A 22,637-nucleotide genomic window follows, 5' to 3' on the forward strand; every position below is an offset into this window, starting at 1 on the left:
ATGTACCTCCATCCCTCAGCCAGAAGCTTCAAGTTGGGTCATAGATGGGTCTTCCAGTATGACAAATGACCCAAAACATACCGCTAAGGCAACAAAGGAGTGGCTAATGAAGAAGCACATCAAGGTCATGGAGTAGCATAGCCACTCTCCAAACCTCAATTCTACAGAAAATCAGTGGAGTTGGCTGAAGCTATGAGTTGGCAAGTGACAGCCAAGAAACCTAAAGGCTTTAAAGTGTTTCTGTAAAGAGGAGTGGGCCAAAAACTACTGAGATCTGTTCAAATCTGATGACCAACTGCAAGAAATGAAATGAAAATTAAACTGCCATAAAAATTAGAGACATGTACACTTCTTAAGTGAGCAAATTCAGCTGGCATTTAGCTAATTATTTCCCCTAATGTATATCTATGTAAAATGTGAGATGCCTTTATCATAAGCAGCAGAAACATTTTCCTCTAAAATAAAATATGTGTAAGAATATGTGAAAGATACTTTATTAATATTAGGAAGATTAAAGCCAAATATTGAAGAATTACACCTGCACCTTTGTCATTAATTTAAAAACATCTTTTAATCTGCTTATACTCTCTTAATCTTCTTAGTTTGCCTTGATAGCTGAAATGTGACCATTTTTCACTTTTTTACATTCGGTTTTGTTTGTTAGTTTTTACTGAAATCCTGAATTCTGTTATTTACTGGGAACTAGAGCAGGGAGATATGACCAAAAATATTTATCACGATATACATTTGAAAATTTGCGATAACGATGATATAATTGACACTAGACAAAACACTTTACAACTCCACAACTTTATTAGTGCAAAAAACAAAAACCATCAATGTATTTTCACTTCAACAAGCAGCTGTTTTTTATGTGCATTAAAGTTATATAAAAATTTAACAGTGCAAATGCAAATTCCTTGCTGACCAAAAGGCATTTCCAGTGGAAATTGGCCGACATATCCTCAGCATAACCATGTATAATATCCACAAAACTTAAAAAGAGGTTATACACACACAATACGGTAATATTATGTTGAAGCACAGTACGTATCACTCCGTGAGGCGCCTGCCTATGATAGCCGTAATGCTCCGACAATCCATCAAGCGGTGCGGGTTTGTAGCTTAGCAAAGTCGTACCAGTTGACAGATTTTCGAGCGCCGTGTACCACATAAAATCGTTTCGAGGTCAGTAAGCACAACCAGAATTCATACATAGGGCACACGGGATTATAAGGGGCACTGTCGATTTTCAGAAAAATCAAAGGATTGATTTTATTTTCCAAAAAACACGGTAATAACGACGGCCCGCTAGCATGCTCTACCAAAAATAGTGCTTTGTTGTGTATCTGACGGGCGAAAGCTAAACCAGTTCCACACCACTGAAGTTGCAGCATTTTTACAAACCAGTTCTGGTTCATCTGTTTCATTTAACGATCCGCTTTCGCCCTTCTCATTCTCCGTCGCCGCCATGCTTTTTCCACCATGTGCGTATGAAAACAAAGGCACTGCGCATGCACGTTTAACCCATATTCTATCGCGATATTTCATTTTCTTATCTTTGCCCAACATTATACCGGTATTACCGTGAACGATATGATATGGCCCAGCCCTACTGGGAACTTCTTGGCTCTTTATCACATTTGAAGTTAACCCTTTGGCTTTTATTATGGTTTAAAAGTGTGTGTGTTTATGTGTGGGGCGTGGCCAATTTGATTGGCAAGGGGGCAGACACAAGCTGCTGGAGCCAATCACGTCAAGCCAAGGCTTCACCTCTGCTAACTGAGGTCACTGAACTCCACTGTGTTGCAGTACTGGTGGTTTTTGAGGGCATTTAATGAAACTGACACAATATTAAATCCCGCTGTGTGGTACAACAGTCTGCACTGGTCAGTATTTTATCAGTTTGTTACTTAGCTTAATTAGTAAAATAATTCCCAACTCAAAGAGCTGGAAAGAAGTTCACACCCCATATTTTTTTTATTAACTCTAGAACCGCTGAGGGGGTGTTTTGACCCCCATAGAAATAAAATCTGTAAAATCAGTGCTGGATTGTTTTCACACATTTTGATGTGACGGTTGCTATAACATGAGGCTGAGCTAGCTAGACATAAAGAAATAAATACATTGGGGACTGTAGTTAGAGAAAAGATAAATTAAAAAAAAAATTTTTAAAAAGACATAAAAATGAAGTTCTTTAAGAAATGACGTCTTTGCCATCACAGTTGTTGTTGCAAGAGGGATCATTTTGTTCCAGAGAGTTTGAATCCTGGCGGGTCTATTGTTAATCTTTAGTGATTAAAAAATAAAATGATAAAAGATATATTTTACTTAAATCAAAATCTTTTGTTGTTTATTTTGCCTAAAGACAATCATGTTCATTTCCCTTACTTTGACTTGATACATTTAGCTTAGTTTGCTGCACCTCGCCTGCAGATGTACCTGACCCCCAAAGTTTGAAATCCACTGAATTAGCATTTTTTTTAAATTTCATATGGAAATCATCAGCATCTATTATCAGCAATATGTTGATAATTTAACATTCATCACATTTACATACAATTTCGAAAACAATTGATAACAGTCTTCTGATTTTTTTTATGCGAAAAATATGAAAAAACACATGAGAATAGAAGTGCAAATGTTATCTAGCATCTACAAATAAATGAACACTTAGTGAGATGTAACAGCTTAATCTATGTGTGTCTTTCCTGTAGTTCCAGGTGTTTGTTCCTCACCTCCTGTTTGGGAATGCTGACGTATCCCAGGTGGGGCTTGTAAGGCTTGTATGGCTGCTTGGAGAACAACGTCTCGCCAAATACAGGCTGAAAGAGGAAGGAGGGCTTCTCAGAATAGTTCACCACCACCACAAAGAGCGACACTGCCACAATCAGACTGGTCGCGATCAGGGACTTCCTCTGTGGAGGGAGAGAAAGCACATTCATGAGATGCCTGACCAGTGGACAGAATAAAACCTGAATATATGTTAGAGCAAATCTAAATGTGGCCTTTCAGTATTTTCTGTGGTTTAACAGCTTGGGCTGAATGATAAGCAGAAAAGAAGATTTGCAGTTTCATCGTAAAACTGTAACTGTGAAAGTCAACTATTCGTTTCGAAAATAAAATAGCATGATGAAAACATATTTACACTAAAAAGTCCAATTTAAACATAATTGTGTATTAGATTCCAGATGCCAACAGTGCACACAGTTGTGCATGAAACTTAGTGGGGAAAACAACATCTTTAACATTTAATAACACTGAGCTCAAAGGAAAAGATCAGTGAAAACAAGTTCAGCCAACAGTGGCACAATTCTTTCAGCAAACTCAATACATGTTGACGCTGCAAACCCCTAAACTAGATTTGATTTTATTCTTCAAAGATTTCAAAACAGAAAGTTAAAGCTTTAAGTTGATTATTTCACTTAACAAGACATCACAAGACAAATACAAACACAAATATATTGAGTACATTAGAATACAACATGATATACACAAATTTCTGTAACTGTAATTTTGTGTGGTGATTTTTTTTTTCATTCCTGATAATCTAACAAGGTCAGGCTCTGCTGTTTGTTTGTTAGTCACTGAGCGTGTGCATTTTGCACAGCTAAATAGGAAAAATTGAAGGTGCTTTTCCAGGCAGTCATTTACCAGGATGATTGCTCATGCACATCACCAGGAATTCATGGAATTTGAGCTTTATTTTTGTTAAATATGATGCCGCATTTTAATGTCCTAATACCACCGCATACAGTTAGGTTCACGGATTTTTAGCACTATGACCCAGCTTTTGTTATTTTGCCTTTGTATATGACAAAATGTTATAAAAATTTTAAAGTATTGCATCAACTGTTTTAGGAAATTCTCCATTTTTCAGAGGCTGACATGATTTTAAATATGAGTGTTCACATCACCAAATACTGTTTCCTTCTTTGATATGCTCTGTTAGACCCTTACTGCAGCCGCCTTCAGTTGGCGCTTGTTTGTGCAACTCTCTGCCTTCAGTTTTTTTGTATTTGATAACTAAAAAAACATGCGCCGCTAGGTTGAGATCACGTGACTGACTTAACCATTAAAAAAAATGTCCCATTTCTTTACCTTCAGAAACTCTGGGGTTGCTTTTGCAGTATGTTTTGGGTCATTATCCATTCGCACTATACAGGACTGTCCGATCAGTTTTGCAGCATTTGGCTGATTCTGAGCAGAGAGTGGGGTCCTGTACACTTCAGAATTCATCCTGCGGCTTCTATCAGCAGTCACATCATTAATAAACACCAGTGGCCCAGTTCCACTGGCAGCCATGCATGCTCTTGCAATAACATTGCTTTCACCATGTTTGACAGATTTGTTGTGTTTTTTGGACCATGAGCTCTTCTTCACTCACCTCCTTTCACTCTCTAGTTGTTTATACATATACACAATTTTGCATGTCATATTCTAAATCTAACCTGTGTGTTATTTTTCCCGTCTCTCTCCCCTCATACCCCACCGGTCACAACATAGCTGCACCTCCCTGAGCTTGGTTCTCCCGAAGGTCTCATCCTGTTAAAAGGGAATTTTTTGGTCCCACTTTTGCCAATAGCTTGCTTGCAGGGGGTCATCTGATGGGACTTCTGTCTATTTTTGTAGGGTCTTTAACTTACAATATAAAGTGCCTTAATGCAGTGTTAATTAAATTGCATCAAAGTTCTCTTCTTGGTTATATCTATGCAAAGAGGTATTTTTTAAATAATTGGATGCTCTTTTAGATGTTTTGTGGCAAACTTGGCCTTCTTGTTCTTGTTCACACCTTTGTAGTCCCTCTATGTTCATGTAGATTTTAACAATGGTACATCTAATTCATTGAGAGTGTTCTTGACTTGGTTAGATGTTGTGAGGACGCAATAATTTTGTTAAACCTCTTGAATTAAAAGTGAAAGCCTGCAGATTAATGACATCTTGGTTGTCTGCTTAAAATGCAATTCTTTAGTGTATACAAGAGGTAAATTGTGTTACTGTTCAGAACTTTATGGGCCTAATTGTATTACTAATTGTATTACATTAGGTTGGAGAAGGAAGACAAGCTTGTGCATGAGGCTAATTCAGTCACAAGAACCTCTGTAATGCATTTTTTGACTATTTTGGGGAAATCTGAATGGGTCAGTCAGTGTTTTGATTTCAAGGCAAGACTAGCTGATTGTTGAATGTCCAATGACTCACTGAGTTGTCCTATTTGTGTAGAGTACAAAAAACTCTATACAAGACCGTACCTCCTGTGTGCCCATGTCTTTTCTCCACTATATCAATTGTATGTCATAATAAATTTATCTATTTTTATACTCTTCATCTCTCCTGAAAGATTACTTCTGCAAGAAGAAAACCAGGCCCCACTGTATTTTCCACAACAACTTGCTAATAAATAATAGAGAATTGTATTTGCCTGGCTTGTAGTCATAATCATGAAACAGAGTAAACACGACCATCGGTTTTGATCAAAACTCAAAAAATGATTTGTTTTCATGATACTGTAAAAAGAGTTCACCACTGCTGGATACTGATGCATCTACTAATACAGCTTAACTGTCTGAGTAAAACCTCCTACAGAACAAATGAGGATATAAGTGCATCTTTCTAGGGCCCACGGAGATATGAGCACTCATACTGTGAGAGGATGTTTTCAAGTCAGAAACTTTATAAGGGAAGAAAATGAAAGTTAAATTCAATCATTATGTTTTCAATTACAGACTTGTGAGTCACAATATCCTCTTCCTTTCACTTCAAATACATCGAATATGAAAAGATTCCTGTGAAGTCCTCCTCCTTCCTATGTAGTCAATTTGCAGAGATTAACCCTTAATCTCTGCTCACTGACACACGCAATTTCCCTCTTTCTAGTGTGACTGAGCCAACACACCTTGAAAAAGCTGAGCTGGCACAGGCAAAGTCGTAATCAATTCTGTAGGAGCGTCACAGCTCAGCTTGAGGTTACTCGACAGACGTTCGTGGCTCTCAGACGATGATTGTGTTCTACTTTTCATCTGGTTGCACTAATGCACTGACTGTGCATAAATGATATGGGCTTCTTTTCTGTTTCAATATTTTTACTAATGAAGCAACAGCTGGGGCTGCATTAATACAAACGGTGCACAACAGATCATATGGAGGTAAGAGGTATTACGGCCTGGCTGAAAGAGCTGAGTGATGAATAATGGATAAAAGATGGAGGACGAGGAAAGGTCTCACAGACAAGAAGATATTGGCAGGGCAGAGCTGGAGATCAATAGATACAAGAGAGAAAGAATCGGACTGTGGTGAAAGAAATCTGAGGCATGCTACAACAGCTCTCAGCCAGAGGGTGATGATAGACTGCAGCAGAGCCAGAGATGCTTTATTTTTTTTCTCTTTTATTCCAGGAAACTTTAATAATGCGCTGCTAATATAACACACGACAGCAGGAAAGTCTGGGTTTTTAAGAAGGTGCTGTTTTGCAAATTCTTTGAATTTATCTGATGTTGGGAAGATTGAATGTGGCGCGTGGTAATGGTGAAGCCCCCACCGCCAGCCTGCCTGCACCACCACAAGCTCTGATCTCCAACATCAAACATCCCAAGGGAGACACCGGAGGCTGTGCTCTTCAGAGATGAGATCAAACATTTGGTGTGCGGTGGGAGTGGGGTTGAAAAAGACGGCGACCATTTGCTGCCCTGACAAGCCTATCACACTTTACCAGTTGCATGTTTGTTACATCATACATCATTTCATGGCATTACAACCATCTTTGATCATAAACAGACTCTCAACTTTGATCTGGCATGAAAACAGCACAAAGGGGACCAATGAGAAATCCTTTTTCCACTCGATCAGTACTTTACAAGATAATATATAACACTTTCCTGAAAGAACAGTCAGTTATATGCCATCCCCCCCAAAAAAGAACAAAAAAGTGGCAGGTCGAGGTTTCTGAAAATGTGCTGTAATAGCCAGTCATCAAGAGTCCATAATGGAGCATGAAAACAAATCCTTTATAAAGCAGGAGGGTTCATCATGAGGCGAAAAAAACAACCCTCGGCTCAGTCTGCAGAGCTGCAGCATCCATCTGTTCTCATGAGGACAGAAAATTTCCTTGTCTCCTTCAACCTCAATCTGGCCACAAATCACAGGGGAAATGATGTGTCAAAGACTGGAGGCGATTGGAGGGCTCCATGTGGGCGTTGTGGGGCACTGAACCTCCACTAGCTCGAGTGAAAGACTCACAACTTCTCTCCTCGTTTGCTCATCCATCAGGGTGATCACGAGTCAGCCTGTTGAGGCGTGTGACACAGAAATTGAAAGGCTCAGTATAAAAGGAGGAGTACAGTCGGGGAGTGGGACCATTAACACCATCATAGAGGCAGCAGAACAGCTATAAAGTTTCAACATTAGAGCTTTCGGTCAATGTTAAAACATTTCGCTTGAGCAATATGACTCCATATGCAGCTGCAACGACCTTGTTTGCCATCACCAGATCAGACAATGATGGCCATTAACGGCACAGGCACTTAACGGCTGTAGCCTGGGAACGTTTCATATAATGCGCGCCGTCTGAAGGCTCTGAGTTGTCTATTTTTAAAAGTGCTAAAACCTACTCTTAGGAGATATTGATCTCAGTTCACCGGCAGACTGTGTGGGATCACTGGGCTCTGGTACATGAGAGAGCCATAATTTCCCCCCAGTCCCTCCTGCAGGGAGCCTGTATGAGCAGATTGCACACAGGAAGCTAGCAGAAGGTTATTGATGGCCAGCTTGTCCATTTGTGGCAATGACCAAACTGACTTGTCAGTTGTGCAGAAATTGAGCAATAGCAAGCTATGTGTTTGGTATAAAGTACATTCAATCAAATGTCTGTATTTCTGTTTTATGCTATTTATTTTTACATTTTTACAGCTTTAGCTTTAGAGATCATACAAACACATTTTTATTTGTTTATAGTACTTCATCTGTAATAATACTACAGTAATATATGTAAAGCTTCATAATAAAGGCTCAAAAACCTCAAAATAAAATAAAAAATAAATAAACCTCAGAAACATTTTTAGCTGATTAGTCAGTGTCACTGACTTCAAATGAAGTACTGTGCAACAGTTTGGAGCCATTTCTTATTTCTTTATGTTTTGCTAGTAAAATAGGAAGCACAGTAGGTGCAGCAATTTACTGAAATGTGTTCACACATACACGGAAATACAGTTCATAAGATAAAAACAGAGTTTGTACAATTCTGTAGGCGCTCACTGTTGTAGCTCTCAGGTACAACACAGGCTGCCGTGCCAAAGTGTCTACAGATACAACTTCTTTACTAGGTTGTCTGTGTGTGTAGATACTATATTTGCTCATCCCTTGGGTTAGGAGTCTGTTTTTATGCTTGAATGATTTATTGGTCAGTGTCTTAACCACAAAAAAAACCCCATTCCTCTGAAAATGGTAAATTGGTCAGGTACAAAGACTGGACTAAAAATGAGTGATAAAGCAGACCATGTCCAAAGAACACCCACACCTGCTGAGGTGGTAGCCAGGATGGTTGTGGTGGATTGGTTGGGAGCTCTGTTTGTAGTTTTAGTTTTTCCACTCAGTTTTTCACAGTCCTCAGTCTTATAGTAAGATCAGATATGACAAAGATTGCCATCCCTTCATTTTGACAAAGTAATTATTGTATTTGGGTTTATAATGCACGACCAAGGAGGTGATTTCAGAATTCCTGGAATAACACCACCCATCCCATCTGTAAATATTTAAATTGTCTCACTCCTTCACTCCTTCCTTTTACTTACAATGGAGTGTTATCACTTTTGTTTATGAAAAAGATCTGATACCTTCACTAAATATTACTAACTACGTAAATCACTAGGGCACTTTTCTTACTAAATATACAACAAAAAAGGTATAATAAATCTGTAAACTGCAGAATAATCAACAAGTCGTGCTCAATTCACTTGTGTGATGAATAAAAATTCAAAGCAAATTAGCTGTTTATTTCCTCATGCATATATAGTGCATTCAAAATTTCACCTCCATCAGGCTCTATCTGAGCATGAAGAGAATACAATTTCCCACAAAGACTAATGCTCCAGCTCAGTAAACAACAGGGCCCCACAGTAGTTCAATCCAAAAAGCTAATGGCAGTGGGTATTGGAATAATGAGAGGCTCAACCTGAAGAAAATGGCTCATGAAAAAACATATCTGGTAGCTATTTTTGAGTGTCTCATGGGCAATGGGCAAAAAACAGAAAATTACATTTGCAATGCAAAAACGCTACCTCACTGGCTCCTGATTCTCTCCACCACGGTCCAGCAAGCAGTTAAAATCCAATTTCAATTAAGGTGTTTGAGAAAATATTTGAGGAGCCTTACTCTCACTCTTCCTCTTCCTCTTCATAGTGCTAGTGTTTCTCTCCAAGGCAATAAGACAGAAATATAAACAAAGAACCACTCCTGAGATTAAAAGAGGGCCCAGGCACATTACTTCACTCGTGTCATATTTCCAGCAAAGGTCTCGCTTCAAAGCCATCCAAGTACAAGATAACAAACTATTCTTTTCCCGGCGGAGGAAGAGGCCGAGTCTTTGCTGCCAGTAACACGGTCACGCACAGGTTCCCCTTCAAATTTCACCCACGGGAGCCTAGACTGCCACAGGAACTGAGAAATGCTGTTAATATAATTTGCAGCTGTATCTGCATTTAGATTAGGTTCATCACTGTCTTATCAAGTTAATTGAGGAGTTATTTCTACGTTTAAACTTAATCTGCTTCAGTACAGTTTCATGAAGGCATCACGTGTGTCACACTCACAAGTTCATGCTCTCACTTCTGTCTTTGAAAGGAATGTGTGGAGCGGCTATAGCGATCCATCTTGTCAAAATGGGATAAAAACATATAGAGGGTATTTTATTATTTTCTGTTAGAGTTTCACTTCACCAGGCAGAGGGATAGTTCCAGTGTTAGCAGAACTACAGGCCTAAAGAGCCAACATAAATGTTATGACAAGAACCACTTCATGCTCAGCTGATATCTGTCGCATATGGTCCCTAATTACTGCCATCGGAATCATTCATTGTTATTCCCAGTATATCCTATGTTCCTTCTATTAATGCTGGAAGTGGGAAATGAACTCCCTGGTGCATGTCTCGCTCTCTCATGAGCGGTATCACATTTCCATTTTTGTCTTTGGGCTATGCAACATGGAGGGTGGATAGTTACAATAATAAGTGGATGACAACAGTACTGGTTACAACCTTACAGAAAAGTATATGACAATTGGATCAGATCACCCTACAGTGCCAAGTGTGGAAAAAGGTATGCCAAGTCAAACGTATTCTAGTTTAGATTTATGTTACAAAATGTAAGCATGCCTACAGACAGCATTTTTCACCTTTGTTTTTCACAAACTAAACTGTAGAGTCTAGACCTGAAGGGAAAAATCCAATAATATTCATATTTAAAGGTGCAAAAAGGCAAACCTTCATTTTCAAGAGATGAATATAGTTGTATTGTGGTTATTGACTACAATACCCTTGAACATTTTGATTCTGAATAACTATAGAGTTGATGCTGCTTTGTTGTAGAAAAATGGACTGTTGGCATAACTATGATCGTATAAAGTAGCATTATGAATTTAAACTTGACATGGGTTTAAAGTCTTAGCCACCACTCATTTCTTTATATTTAAAGAAAGGTAGGAAAATGGGAACTAGGTGCAGCGATTTACTGAAGCATGTGCAAACATAAATGGAAATAAAGTCTATCCATCCATCCATTTGCTTCCGCTCATCCTTTTGCAGGGTTGCGGGGGACGCTGGAGCCTATCCCAGCTGTCATAGGGCGAAAGGGTACACCCTGGACAGGTCGCCGGTCTGTCGCAGGGCTAAATAAAGTATATGGGGTAAAACCAGAGCTTCTTCAAAGCTTTTCTTTGGATGATGGCTGCATGTTTTTGATCTCATCTCTGTTTAAAAAGACTTCTGGTTTCTGGGAGGCCAATCTGTGACCTATAGTGTTTGTGTGTTTGGGATGATTGTTATGCTGCCAATCAGACACTTTCCGGATGGTGCTGCAAAAAAACTCAAAATCTTACAGTGCTTTGCTGTGTTCATAATTCCATGAAATCTGACAAAATCTCCAGGACCACTGGCTGAAATATAGCCCCAAATATTCTGATGATGAATTGAACCAAAAATTTGCTCCAAGTTTCACTTCCCTAAGAATGGCTTCTTGACAGCCACCCTTTAACTCAGACCATTTCCAATGAGGCTTTGTGAACAGTAGCTTGATCAAGTAAAGGCAAAGATGCATCACTTCAGTCCTGTGTCAGGTGGCTCCAGTCCAGCTCCAAATATATCTAAAACCTCCAAAGAGAAGAACTCACCTGGACTACTCACCTGCCTGCTAACATCCACTTCTCACTTGGATCCCGCCTGCCTCCAGAGATATCACCCCATACCTATGCCTCTCTCAAGTCAAGTTAAACTGTTCCATTCTTTTTCTGTCACACTTGGACATAGTTCAATTCCTTATGGACCCCTGGCTAACTCATTCTGTCCTCCTTCAACAGAACACCCGTTGTTGATCCAGTTAACAGTTGCCTTTACATTATCTTCTTCATTGTGTGAAAATAAATCTCCTAACTGCATTCAGCGTGTTGAGTCTGAATTCAGTGTCTTCCCTTGTCTTATATGTTTTGGGTTTTTTTTAGTTGTAAGCTAAATCATTACTTTATAGTGATGATATGATACTTTTCATGAATCTCTTATTAAAGACTAGCACCCCAATTAATATGAATTGCAGATGCACTTTGGCAACCAAGCTGAACAGGGTTAAAATCTGATTTTAAAATCAGCCAAAACACCAAACTATGGCTTCAAAATAACATCTGCAAACTACTGAGTTGATTGTGAATGTATCTGTCCAGTATTTTGAACGTTGCTTAAGGCACCATCTGCAGTTTTATTCAGATTGAGATTTAACAATATTGTGAAATTCATATCAAAAAACTTAAGTCAACATCCTTTTATTAGAGGTACACCCAAGCCCTTGAGTAGATCGCTATAAATAAACCCTATAAGTAGTATTTTCTTTTTTATATATATTGGTTGACTTGGTCAGCTATAGAGGAACTCTTGTGAAATTACTTTCGTACCCCTGGCACAGCAATGGATGCAGACGGAGAGAGACGAGGAGAGTTCAGATCCAGGAATTACCAAGGCTGGAGAAAACAGCTCAAATTAATGCAGAGTGGGAGCAACGTGGTCCTTCACTACACTGACGTCTCAGGAAAATCTCAGGCAGAGGTGTTTTGCATGTCTGTGTTGATCCATTCCTCTCTTGCACACTTTTTAGCATTTTCAAAATTATGCAGAAGGGTTGAGTTAGAGCTGAGAGTGAGGGGGTATATTATTTCTATTTTGCTTTAAACAGGCTCACAGTAAAGCACATATACTTTAAAACTGTATAAGAACCAGAAACTGGTTTATTGCTAAGTAAAATTTCTCACATAAATTCCTTTGTTGTTGAGGTGTGCTAGAAAGTAAGAAAAATAAAAAGGACTGATTTGTATATACATATATAAATGTAAAATGCACTCCACATCTCTGTTTCTATTTTCCCTGCCCTAATGAACTACAGCTGCAGCCGTAAAAATGAATGAGGAGCAGCAAAGTTCATTGCTCATTTGGGGGTTTTAAAACCTGATGATCCCAACCAAGCCCAGCAGAGGGGGCAGTCCCCTTACACAGCTGTCATGTGGAGAACATATGGGAGCAGAAGAGCACTGGTTGCAGCCTTGCATCTTAAAAACTGATCTGTGGAGCTCCTCTGACTAAGCCACTGGCCTGGAGAAACCCTCCAAACACTCACTAGGTTAGTTACAGTAAGTTAAACCAGAAGAACAAGGTTTATTTTCTGAATGAACACCAAGAACCAAATCCAGTCAACGTGTTTCATTCATTTACTTTGCCCATGGTGTGCCCATAATCCAAAAAACATGCTTCTAAATAAATCACTTCTAGTGAGCATGTGTATGCAGCAGGTTTAAAAGGCAACCGAAATGACAGCTTTATTTCTTGACAGAAAAAAAAATTTGAAAAGAAATTTGAATTGTTACTCGCTCACGATTAGTTTGCTGACAAGTGTGGCATTTGAGGCATAATGTACTTAGCTATAGTTGGGAAATATAATAACACAGAACATGCAAGTAGTACTGAAACAATTAGTTAAATATTGTGAGTCTTCTTGAATGACAAATGAGAGAAATACATCAGTCCTTGCTTTTCAGAGATTTAGTATATACAATTTATATATTACTGGACATTTAAAGACCTCACCTTGGGTTCTTGGTGTTCTCTCTAATAATTACAGACAGAGAAGTTGTAAAAAAACAATAATTTCTTTCTACCATATTTTTAAAAATAGTCACCATTCTGGGCTAAGGTTGTATTTACTGACATATGTTAAATCCAATATTCCAATCTTATTATTACCAGTGAGTAATGTCAATCATGTTATATGACTGAAAATATTCAAACAACCATTGAGTGAAATTTTCTTAGTTCCGGTATCTGTCACGATTTATATATAGTATGTAATATGCACAGCCACTTTACTGGGTATACCTAATCTAATCAGCCAATCACATGATAGCAATTCATTGTGTTGAGGCATTGACAAGACAACAAGAAGTCAAGACAACCTGCTGAACTTCAAACTGAGAATGAGGAATAAAGGTGATTTAAGTGAACATGGCATGGTTGTTGATGCAAGAACGGGATTTTCCCACAACCATCTTACAGAGAATGGTCTAAAAAAAGAGAAACTATCCAAAAGTATCTAATTGATGCCAGAGGTCAGAGAATAGCCAGACTGCTTCAAGCTGATAGGAGGGCAACAGTAACTCATATAACCACTCATTATAACCAAGAGGAGGATCTGTGAATGCACAACATGTCAACCCTGGAAGCAAATGGGCCACAGCAGCAGAAAACCGCACCGCGTTCCACTACTGTCAGCCAAGAACAGGAAACTGGGGCTACAATTCACACAAGCTCACCAAAGTTGGACAACAGAAGACTGAAGAAACATTGCAGATTGATGAAAAAACATCTCATAAGTCTGGATTTCTGCTGCAACATTCAGATGGTAGGGTCAGACAAAGCATGGATCCATCCACCTTTTCATGAAACTGTAATGATGTTAGGGAAATTTTCTTAGCATGCTTAATGCCCACAGTGGACCAATCTTCTTACGTCTGCTTCCAGCAGGATAACACACCATGTCACAAAGCTCAAATCATCTCAACCTGTCTTCTTCAACATGACAGTGAGTTCACTGTATTCAAATCTCATCCACAGTCACCAGATCTCGATGCAACAGGGGATATTCACATCTGATAAATCTGCAACTGTGTGACCAAAAATCTCTAAAGAATGTTTCCAGTAAATTTTTGACAAAGGGGGTCAGGGGACAGTGCTGGCAAGGTGTAATTGAAAATACATGTAACAGTCTCCGGAGCAACGGTTACAAAATAATATAAAAACAAAATAAACAATAACTAACCAGCATCTTACAGATGGAAACATGACCAAAAATTAAAAAAAAAAAAAAAAACTCATTATATGCTGCTTTCTTTCTGGCAGTCAGTATTCAGTCAAAACTTAAGGAAGTCATGCTCGTCAAAGAGGTATAATGGATGTAATGATGAACATCCAGTTTTCATTTCAGAGATGCTCATTCCTGCTTGCAGACCAATTTGCAGGAAATGAAGTCGCAGCAGAAACGATCATTTCTCGTAAAAGATAAAAGGCATAAACACGTAATATGTGGTGCACCAATCTCCAACTCATTTTTTGTGTATTTTATCAAGTAAGTACAGCTGTCCATGCTGTGTAAATGAAACTTCACTCATTCCCGATATGGGCACAGTGACCTTCCTCCTGTACAATAACAAAATGTCCTGATGACGCCCTTGGAGCATGTTACTTCCGTAGTATCACCCTTATCAGCGGCGACATATGAAAAGCAAATCCTTAAATCCGGGTCAAATGAACACTAATCTGGTCTACTGGCATGAAACTGGATCGTTTTGGTACAGACCATCATGAACAATCTTAATCTGGACCCCAAAAAATAAATCAGGTTGTTTTTGTGTGGATGAGACTCTGCAGGTGGCAACAATAAGGACTTAACACCCTTTTTCTCTGTATAAACTCAAATACCGCAAATCCCAGTCATCAGTAGATGACGTCAATCGCTGCGTACATGTGTTCACCAGCACACGTGTACTTGTATGTGTGCCTGCGACAGGAAAGCTCCAAAAACCCATTTGACTAATGCATATCTGATATCAAATGGAATATAATCCCCACAAGTATGAAGGATTAAACACTGCAATATTCACTTCCCCCCCCCTCTGGATCCAGCAAACTTTTGGGACAAGAGGAAAAGAGCGCCATATGTTCAGAAAAAACAGTCTGGTGATGCTCTATGCTCTGCTGCGTAGGCTGATACTCGCTCACTTGAGAAAGTGAAGAATTTGTCAAAGTGAAAGGGGGGGCTGCTCTTTGTGGCACTTTGAAAAGCTGAAAACTGGAATATCTGTGCGCTGAGTGAATGAGTCTACCTGTCAGGACGAGAAAAAAAAGCATTCTGAGAATTCATTATTTTTGGCAGTAAGTTATTGTGCTCCATAAAGACTCTCTGCTATGTGACTTTCTTCCCCGCAGCACTTCTGTAAGCCCATTTGTCTCATTTGATGAGGTTCTGTCTCAAGGTCACAACACACAACAATGTGAAGCAGAAAGCTTGTATTTTCAATTTTATGCTTATTTATTTTTCTGCTTTACTGATTTTTTTTGTAGGATTTACTTTGCAGATTCAGATAAGCAGCTGAGATCCTCAATCTGAAAACTCCCCTGTGTACTGAGGGCAACATCTCCCAGGATGCACAAAGAAGGTGTATCCAGTGTGAATGGGACATAGACCGGTCCTTACTAATGACTGCAATAATACTATCTAACCTATCTAAGAACAACATAACTGTATCACAAAATAATTAAGAGGTACTTTAAATGTATTTTACTATTTATTATACTATAATGAATATGATATTATTTTTAATGATTTAAAGCCCAAACCTAGTCAAAGTAACGTTGTTTGCCTTTGCCTGAAAAAGATGCATTTGTTTTACACAGCAAGTGCTACATATTTGATGTGGTTAATGTTATGTGCATCTTTAACTAAATAAACTGATCATCAGTAACGCTCTTCAGTGTTCTCCTGCTGTGTTTTAAATGGTTCAGGCCCAGATTATACATCGTTTGACTGCACAAAGCCTCACAATTCAAGCTGCTTTAGATCCCAACGGAAGAGCAACAACAGTTCCTTACAGCGCAGAAAGAGTGCACACGCTGCAAAAAGTTAGTTTATGACACTTTCTGTCATCTTTATGAGCATATACTTGTTGGATTTCGATCCACTGCTCATAAAACTTCAGCAAACAAAATGATTCCAAGCTTTTTGCCTTTTTTTTTTTTCTTTAAGGAAAATAGGGGTGAAAGTCAAGGTGTTAATGTATGTTTGTTGAACCTGGTTCAAGCCAATTAACTGTAAATCAAACAATCAATAAACCTTAATAGCTCTCAGTGCGAAGCCGAGCAAGCCTGGCTATGAAGATACAGTAACTCCATTTATCAGACCACCTGCTCACTTTTGCTTTATGATGGAAAAATGATGACTAAACGTTCCCTCGTCTATAACATCTATAACTCCTATTGTCAGGGGTTATTTTTAGAGAGAGCCAAAATGCCTCCTGGCATTCAGCCAGGAGCACAAAATGACTTCTGCCGCTCACTTATGACAAGAGTCATTTCAGCTTTATCCTTCTGTCATATCTGAGTTTTTAAGGGCTGGCTCTCATAGCCGCAGATGGCCATTGGGCAGAAGAGATCGCACTGCCGGCCAAGGACAAAGCTACTGTACAGTAATGCATCAGTTGCTCTCCATCCAGCACAAATGTCCCAAATTTGGGCCACAAGTTGTGACTGCAACCACTTTGCAAGACAAACTTTACTGAAACAAAAAGAAAAAGGAGAAAAACCAACATGCATGAGAACGCAGAGGCTGCAAACTTAGCTTTGAAATTCTATGGAGTTCTTTACAGCAGAATACCAATTATTGTCCCTGTCTTTGTGTTTGAAGGGCGAAGGCAGGGGGGGAATCTGGCTGTTGAGAAAAACATCGACCAGAGAAAATCCATTTTAATTTGCCAAATGCCAGAGCAGGATTACTGACATTTAGCAACTGATATTTCCCCTGAAACTCAATAGGATCCCTCCATAACTTCATAATAAAGCCTCATCTCATTGCAAGTGATTATGCACAGCATGACTGCTCACACACAGAAATCTGAGTATATGTATTTATCAAAAGTGCAAACACAGAGACATTTGAGAATGTGGAAAGATTAGAAAGACAGATGCAATGCATCATCTGCAGGACGCAGGAGCAAACAGCGCTGACAGTTTCTTTCAACACTTGACTAAACAGAAGTTCAGCCTCTGCAGAGATTTTTTAAAAAGGTGTTATTTGTTAAAGAAATACATTTGGCAAGAAAATGTCTCCTCGAGGATGCTGGAGACGGGGAAACAGGAATGTATGTAGAGTTCTAAAGTGGTTCAGCATCAAAAGGGAATTTGTCCTGTTTGAAGTTCAGCCTTCAGAGGGATGACGACTACAATACCTAGAGGTGACAAATGCATTGTTGTAAGAGGCAAAGTTATTTGTTTTGCCTTTGACTTTGAGAGATCCTTTTACTACAATAACTGCACAGTTGGGGGTGCCCCTATAGATCAGTTTATTGAGCAGGAATCCCATATACCAACGGCTATAGTCCTTAATGCAGTGGCCTGGCTTGAGTCTTCCCCAGACAATTTCCTGCATGTCACTCACCCTCTTTCTCTCTCCACGTTCGTATCTACTCTACACTGTGCTGTGTAACAAAGGTCTAAAATGCTCCAAAATATATAAACATGCAACATATATAAATAAAGAAAGTGCACAGAAAGCTCAGCTGATACACTAGATACTCATAATGAACACCCTTAGTGTTGCTACAGCATCCTTGCATTTCGCTAACGATTAATGCAGATTCCCAGTACATTAGCCAGAAACATTTTCCACACGTCTGTCAAGATGAAGCTACAAGTTAATGAGCATAAGAAAAGACGGATGTGGAGGAATATCTTCCTGAGCAGTGGAACAAATAGGATATGTTGGATTAGACAGAGCATGTGTTGCATTTAGGACATATTTTTATATTTTTAAGTCATGTCTCACCCTGAGCATGTATAGCTTTTATTGTGGAGGAGAAAATCTGAGTCAGCTGCACCCTCGTTGTTTACAGCGGTAGAAATTTCTGTGAGCTTTCTAACAGCGAATGCACTCAAATGATTTGCAAGCACACCTCTTTGTTTTTCATTAATCCTCTTAGATTGTGAAGGTGCTTTAAGAGCTTCACTGACGGCATTATGAAACTTAAAGTGGAGCAGCTGTTGCACACAATAAACAACCCAGCCAGGTGAATCGAAGGCCACCAAACAAGCCTGCTATGCGACACACGCAGGTGTTCACTCTGCAAAATAACAATAAAGTTTGCCGAGTCTGTCAAAGCCTCTGTGGATAGCTGCCACCCTGTGTTAGGAGAATGGTGGCATTCAATGTGTGTGAGTGTGTGGGAGGAGGTTTGGGAGGAGGTGGTAGAGGTGTCACAGTCAATAACAAAAAAACAGCACCCGACGCTGCAGTTGAGAGGGAGATCAATAATAAGCCAAAATACAAATCTGGACACAGAACGCAATCACAGAACGGCCGCTGAACCTCAAACACGACATGGAACGAGAGCAGTGAGCCTCGCTGAGCAGATGCAACATCACCCAGAGTGCACAGTGGCATTTTGAAATGCTGCCCACTCCCTTTTTCCACACTGACCACAACAAAAGTTTGGAGGCACAAGCGAACATAAAAGTAGCCGGCGGTTTTTATTTCATGGGGGACACAAAAAAGACTGGCCTTTATTTAATGCCCTCACTTAACCGCCAGGCTTTATTTGTGTCTGTCAACCTCTTCGGTTCACGCCGGCAATCAGCTTCCCAGCGCTGGTGTCCAGAGCACTGCCGGACTTCCAGTGGGGATAATAACAGAGGCGCTGCAACCTTTTATTAGCCTGGTCAACAGCCCTCAGGAAAGAGCCTATACTATGACTAGACATGTTTCCCACTGAGCACATCACTGAGTTTATAGCTCTACCTGACACTTCAATGAGAGGGGAAACTGAATCAAAGCCAGGATATTCGTCAAGGATATCTGATGCTGTATATGTCATCCACAATTCAGCAGCGGGATGGAAATAAATCCTAACATGTCAGGGCAATAAATTAAGCTAAAAAGCTGGTCTGCCGGGAGCAGGCGTGGCACACAGCTCACAGTTAGACAACACTAATGCAATTACAGGGATTTTCTGCTTGCTCAGAGGCTCGGTTCAAGGGCGGAGCGCAGAGAGCTGAAGGCGAGCTGCACACAATCAGGCGTTTCTCAGGGTAGCAGCCAAGCCTGATCTTGCCACCTCACTCTGTGGAAGAGCCGTTGAGAAAATGCATATAGGATTACAGCAGTATGGTTATGAGATCCAGGGTATTCTGCACGTCTGATGAGCCTAACCTGTGCCAAACTCAGCTTTGCTGGTTTGGGTTATTGAAGGTTATGAAAACAAAATCATTTTTTGAACAGCCACAAGGATGCGAGCTTTGACCTACAACAGGATTTTAGAAAATTACCCCACTAAATTGATACCCTGAAGAAGGACTTTGCTTGCCCCTTTGCTCCCGCTAGCTGTATGGTCAGGGTCAGGTACAAACAAGCCACTGATACTAAAATACCAAGTTTCAGTATTTTGTATATTTCAGCAAAACAACACTTGAACCATTCCTTCATTCTTGCAACCTTCCTACTCAGTCTGACACCTCAAACTATCCCTTTGAGTCTTTTTTTATAATTTGGGCAGTGTTTCTAAGCCGCATCCAAGTCTATGGAGAGCATAACTCCTTACCAAACATGGCCTCTGCTGATCTGTCTCTTCTGGGGCTTTGGATCGCCGCTGTGCCAACGGGCAGTTAGGCCTTGCCAAGAGTACAACAAGCTCTTAGACCTTGCCAAGCGTACAATGTGCGGACGGGGACTTGCCAAATGTAATCCAGCAATAGTGCAACACGCTCAAATGAATCCAACTGGCTGTAGGTTGTAAGTCTCTGTAACTCTGTCACTTTATGCTTGGAAATGAACAGAAACTGAAGGAATAAATGCTCCTAAAAGCTGATAATTGTGCAGAAATTTGTGGTTAAGAGTGCTGGAAAGCGTCCAAGGGAAGAAAAGGGTAGCAGAAAACTAAACTGTTTAAATCTAGAAAGTGTGGTTTCCAATAGCTGTCTGCATTCCTGGGTGTCTGATCGATTCATGCTGCTCTCCTCCTTTTTGTCAATTCTGGTCTCAAACTCTCTCTAACACTCATTGTCATTTTCATCATCATTACTTTGATCCATTGATCTTCTTGCCTCATTGCTTATCTGTCATCCTGCCTTTCCAAACGTCCTTCCTGCAACACTTCACCTCATCCTGGATGTTCAGAGAGACTCATCTGAAGTCTCCATCAACCATCTGCTAACTCTGTTCCCTTGCCACCATCATCTATGACTCTGGGGTTCTGTCCTATTTACCACCTAGGTGTAGGACACCGTTCTGCCATATTGCTTCAGAGTATAATCTAATTACTCAAATTACACTCCTTTTTGTTGTCTGACCAACAGTCCAAAACACAAAAAAGGTTCAGATCACATAATGGAAGACAAGACAGAGCACACGTTTTCACATTTTCAAAAACCGTAACACTAAAGTTTAAACATTAGTTCCTTGAAAAACGATAATTACAAAAAACTTTCATTTTGATGTAAAATCAACCCTAAGTCCAGTGTTTCACTTAATGTTTCACCTTGATTTAAGCTTATTAGCACCTTATAAACACCAGTGTGTGAATGTGTGTGTGAATGTGTGGATGACTGGATGTGTAAAGTGCTTTGGGGTCCTTAAAGCGCTATACAAATACAGGCCATTTACCATTTACCTGAACTCAAACATCTTGAACAGGAGTTTCCAGTGGTTATTCTGCTGTGACAATTCAGTGCAACTGGTAGGCAACTGTAACCAGAACCTACAGCAGGTCTAAAAATGAGCTACGCTGGAGTTCATTTCAAATTACGAATTCATGTGATGTGATGATTAACCGTAAAAGTAATTTTAAAGTAGAAGCACTTTACCAAACATTTGCTGACTATAACATATGACAGGGTAATGTTCATCTTCTTTTCATCCTCCCTTCTTTTCTCTTTTTTTTTTTTTTACTTTAGAGGGTTGGTCAGACAAAATAATACATGATAGAAAAATTACGTTTGTGGAGAATGACAATGAGCATTCACATTTTTAATTAATCAGAAATCACAGTGAAAATAATAATGTTTTTTAAAACCCGGCTTGCTGATTCACTTCCCTAGCACTTTTAATTTCTGCTCTGTACTCTACCTGAATATTCACCAAATCACAGACAGGGCCTCTCTCAGCAGGTGTTCACAGCACAGAGACAAATCTGCCGTCATACATACACAGAATGTCCATCCGGTATTTGCCATTCCCACGCTGCTGTTAGGTTGGCTGGTGGCCGCCTGGATTCTCTAACCCAAAAGTCCAAAGCTGGTCCAGGGAACCATCAGGGCCGGATGTTGCCATCTGACCACCAAGGATCTGCCACTTTGGCAGGTTTGTCTCTGACTCACTGACTCAGTGTTATCTACAAGTGGAAGTTAAAATCCCAGTGGACAGTGAATTGTTGAGATGCCAGTCTTAATCCTGAAGTGGCGTGTGACCCTTTAAGCCCCACAGACCTGCTGTCCGAGAGGTCCTGAACGTGTTTGTGTTCGGCATGTGCTGTTACTTATCTATGTAGCTATGTGACACGCTGGTAAAATGCTTGCCACACAGCTAATTTGATATGCATTCAAAGAAAAACAGAGGAGGAGGTGCTAAATCCAGATGCAGCCAGCTGCCTCACATTTCCCCGCTACAACTGCTTCTGCTGACTCTTAAATGTGTGCAATGGTAAATGACTGGAGCAATAACTTTAAAAACAGAAGCACTTGATTACTGAAGAAAAACATTGCCAAGTTTGGTACCAACAGTCCCCAAATCAAGAGACCATATGGATGTTTGGGGGTTTTTTTTTTATTGAGATTTAAGCCAAACCCCTCAGAATAACTCCAGTGTTTCTGAAAGTTAGGATTTCTATTCAGTCAAAAACTGAAGCAACCTAAACTTTTCAGATGAAAATACAGCTATAAGAGTGCGGTCGACTGTAATGATTAAAGAAAAACAATGGCAGATTAATAACTGCACTCAAATATTTTCTGCATGAATTGTCACTCTGTCCCCTTGTTTCGAGGTAATTAAAGTTTAAAACTTCAACCTTGACATTACAGCTCCACTGTGAACGCATGTACAGTAATAATAGGGGTTATGGCCCAGAGGTTCTTTGTGAGC

At 39.8% G+C, this 22,637-nt stretch overlaps 1 protein-coding gene across 1 annotated transcript in view; it reads right to left on the reverse strand.

The window, feature by feature from the left end:
* st6galnac3 (ST6 (alpha-N-acetyl-neuraminyl-2,3-beta-galactosyl-1,3)-N-acetylgalactosaminide alpha-2,6-sialyltransferase 3) overlaps positions 1-22,637 on the reverse strand; it is a 101,745-nt gene that overhangs the window by 69,504 nt on the left and 9,604 nt on the right. The window contains exon 2 of the mRNA XM_084913402.1: positions 2,739-2,918. Within this exon, the coding sequence (XP_084769528.1) occupies positions 2,739-2,918 (180 nt within the window). The remainder of the gene's footprint in view (positions 1-2,738; positions 2,919-22,637) is intronic.

The sequence above is a fragment of the Perissodus microlepis genome, chromosome 18, assembly GCF_051167445.1.
Source record: "Perissodus microlepis isolate ML-2025 ecotype Zambia chromosome 18, ASM5116744v1, whole genome shotgun sequence".
In the NCBI taxonomy this organism is placed as follows: domain Eukaryota; kingdom Metazoa; phylum Chordata; class Actinopteri; order Cichliformes; family Cichlidae; genus Perissodus; species Perissodus microlepis.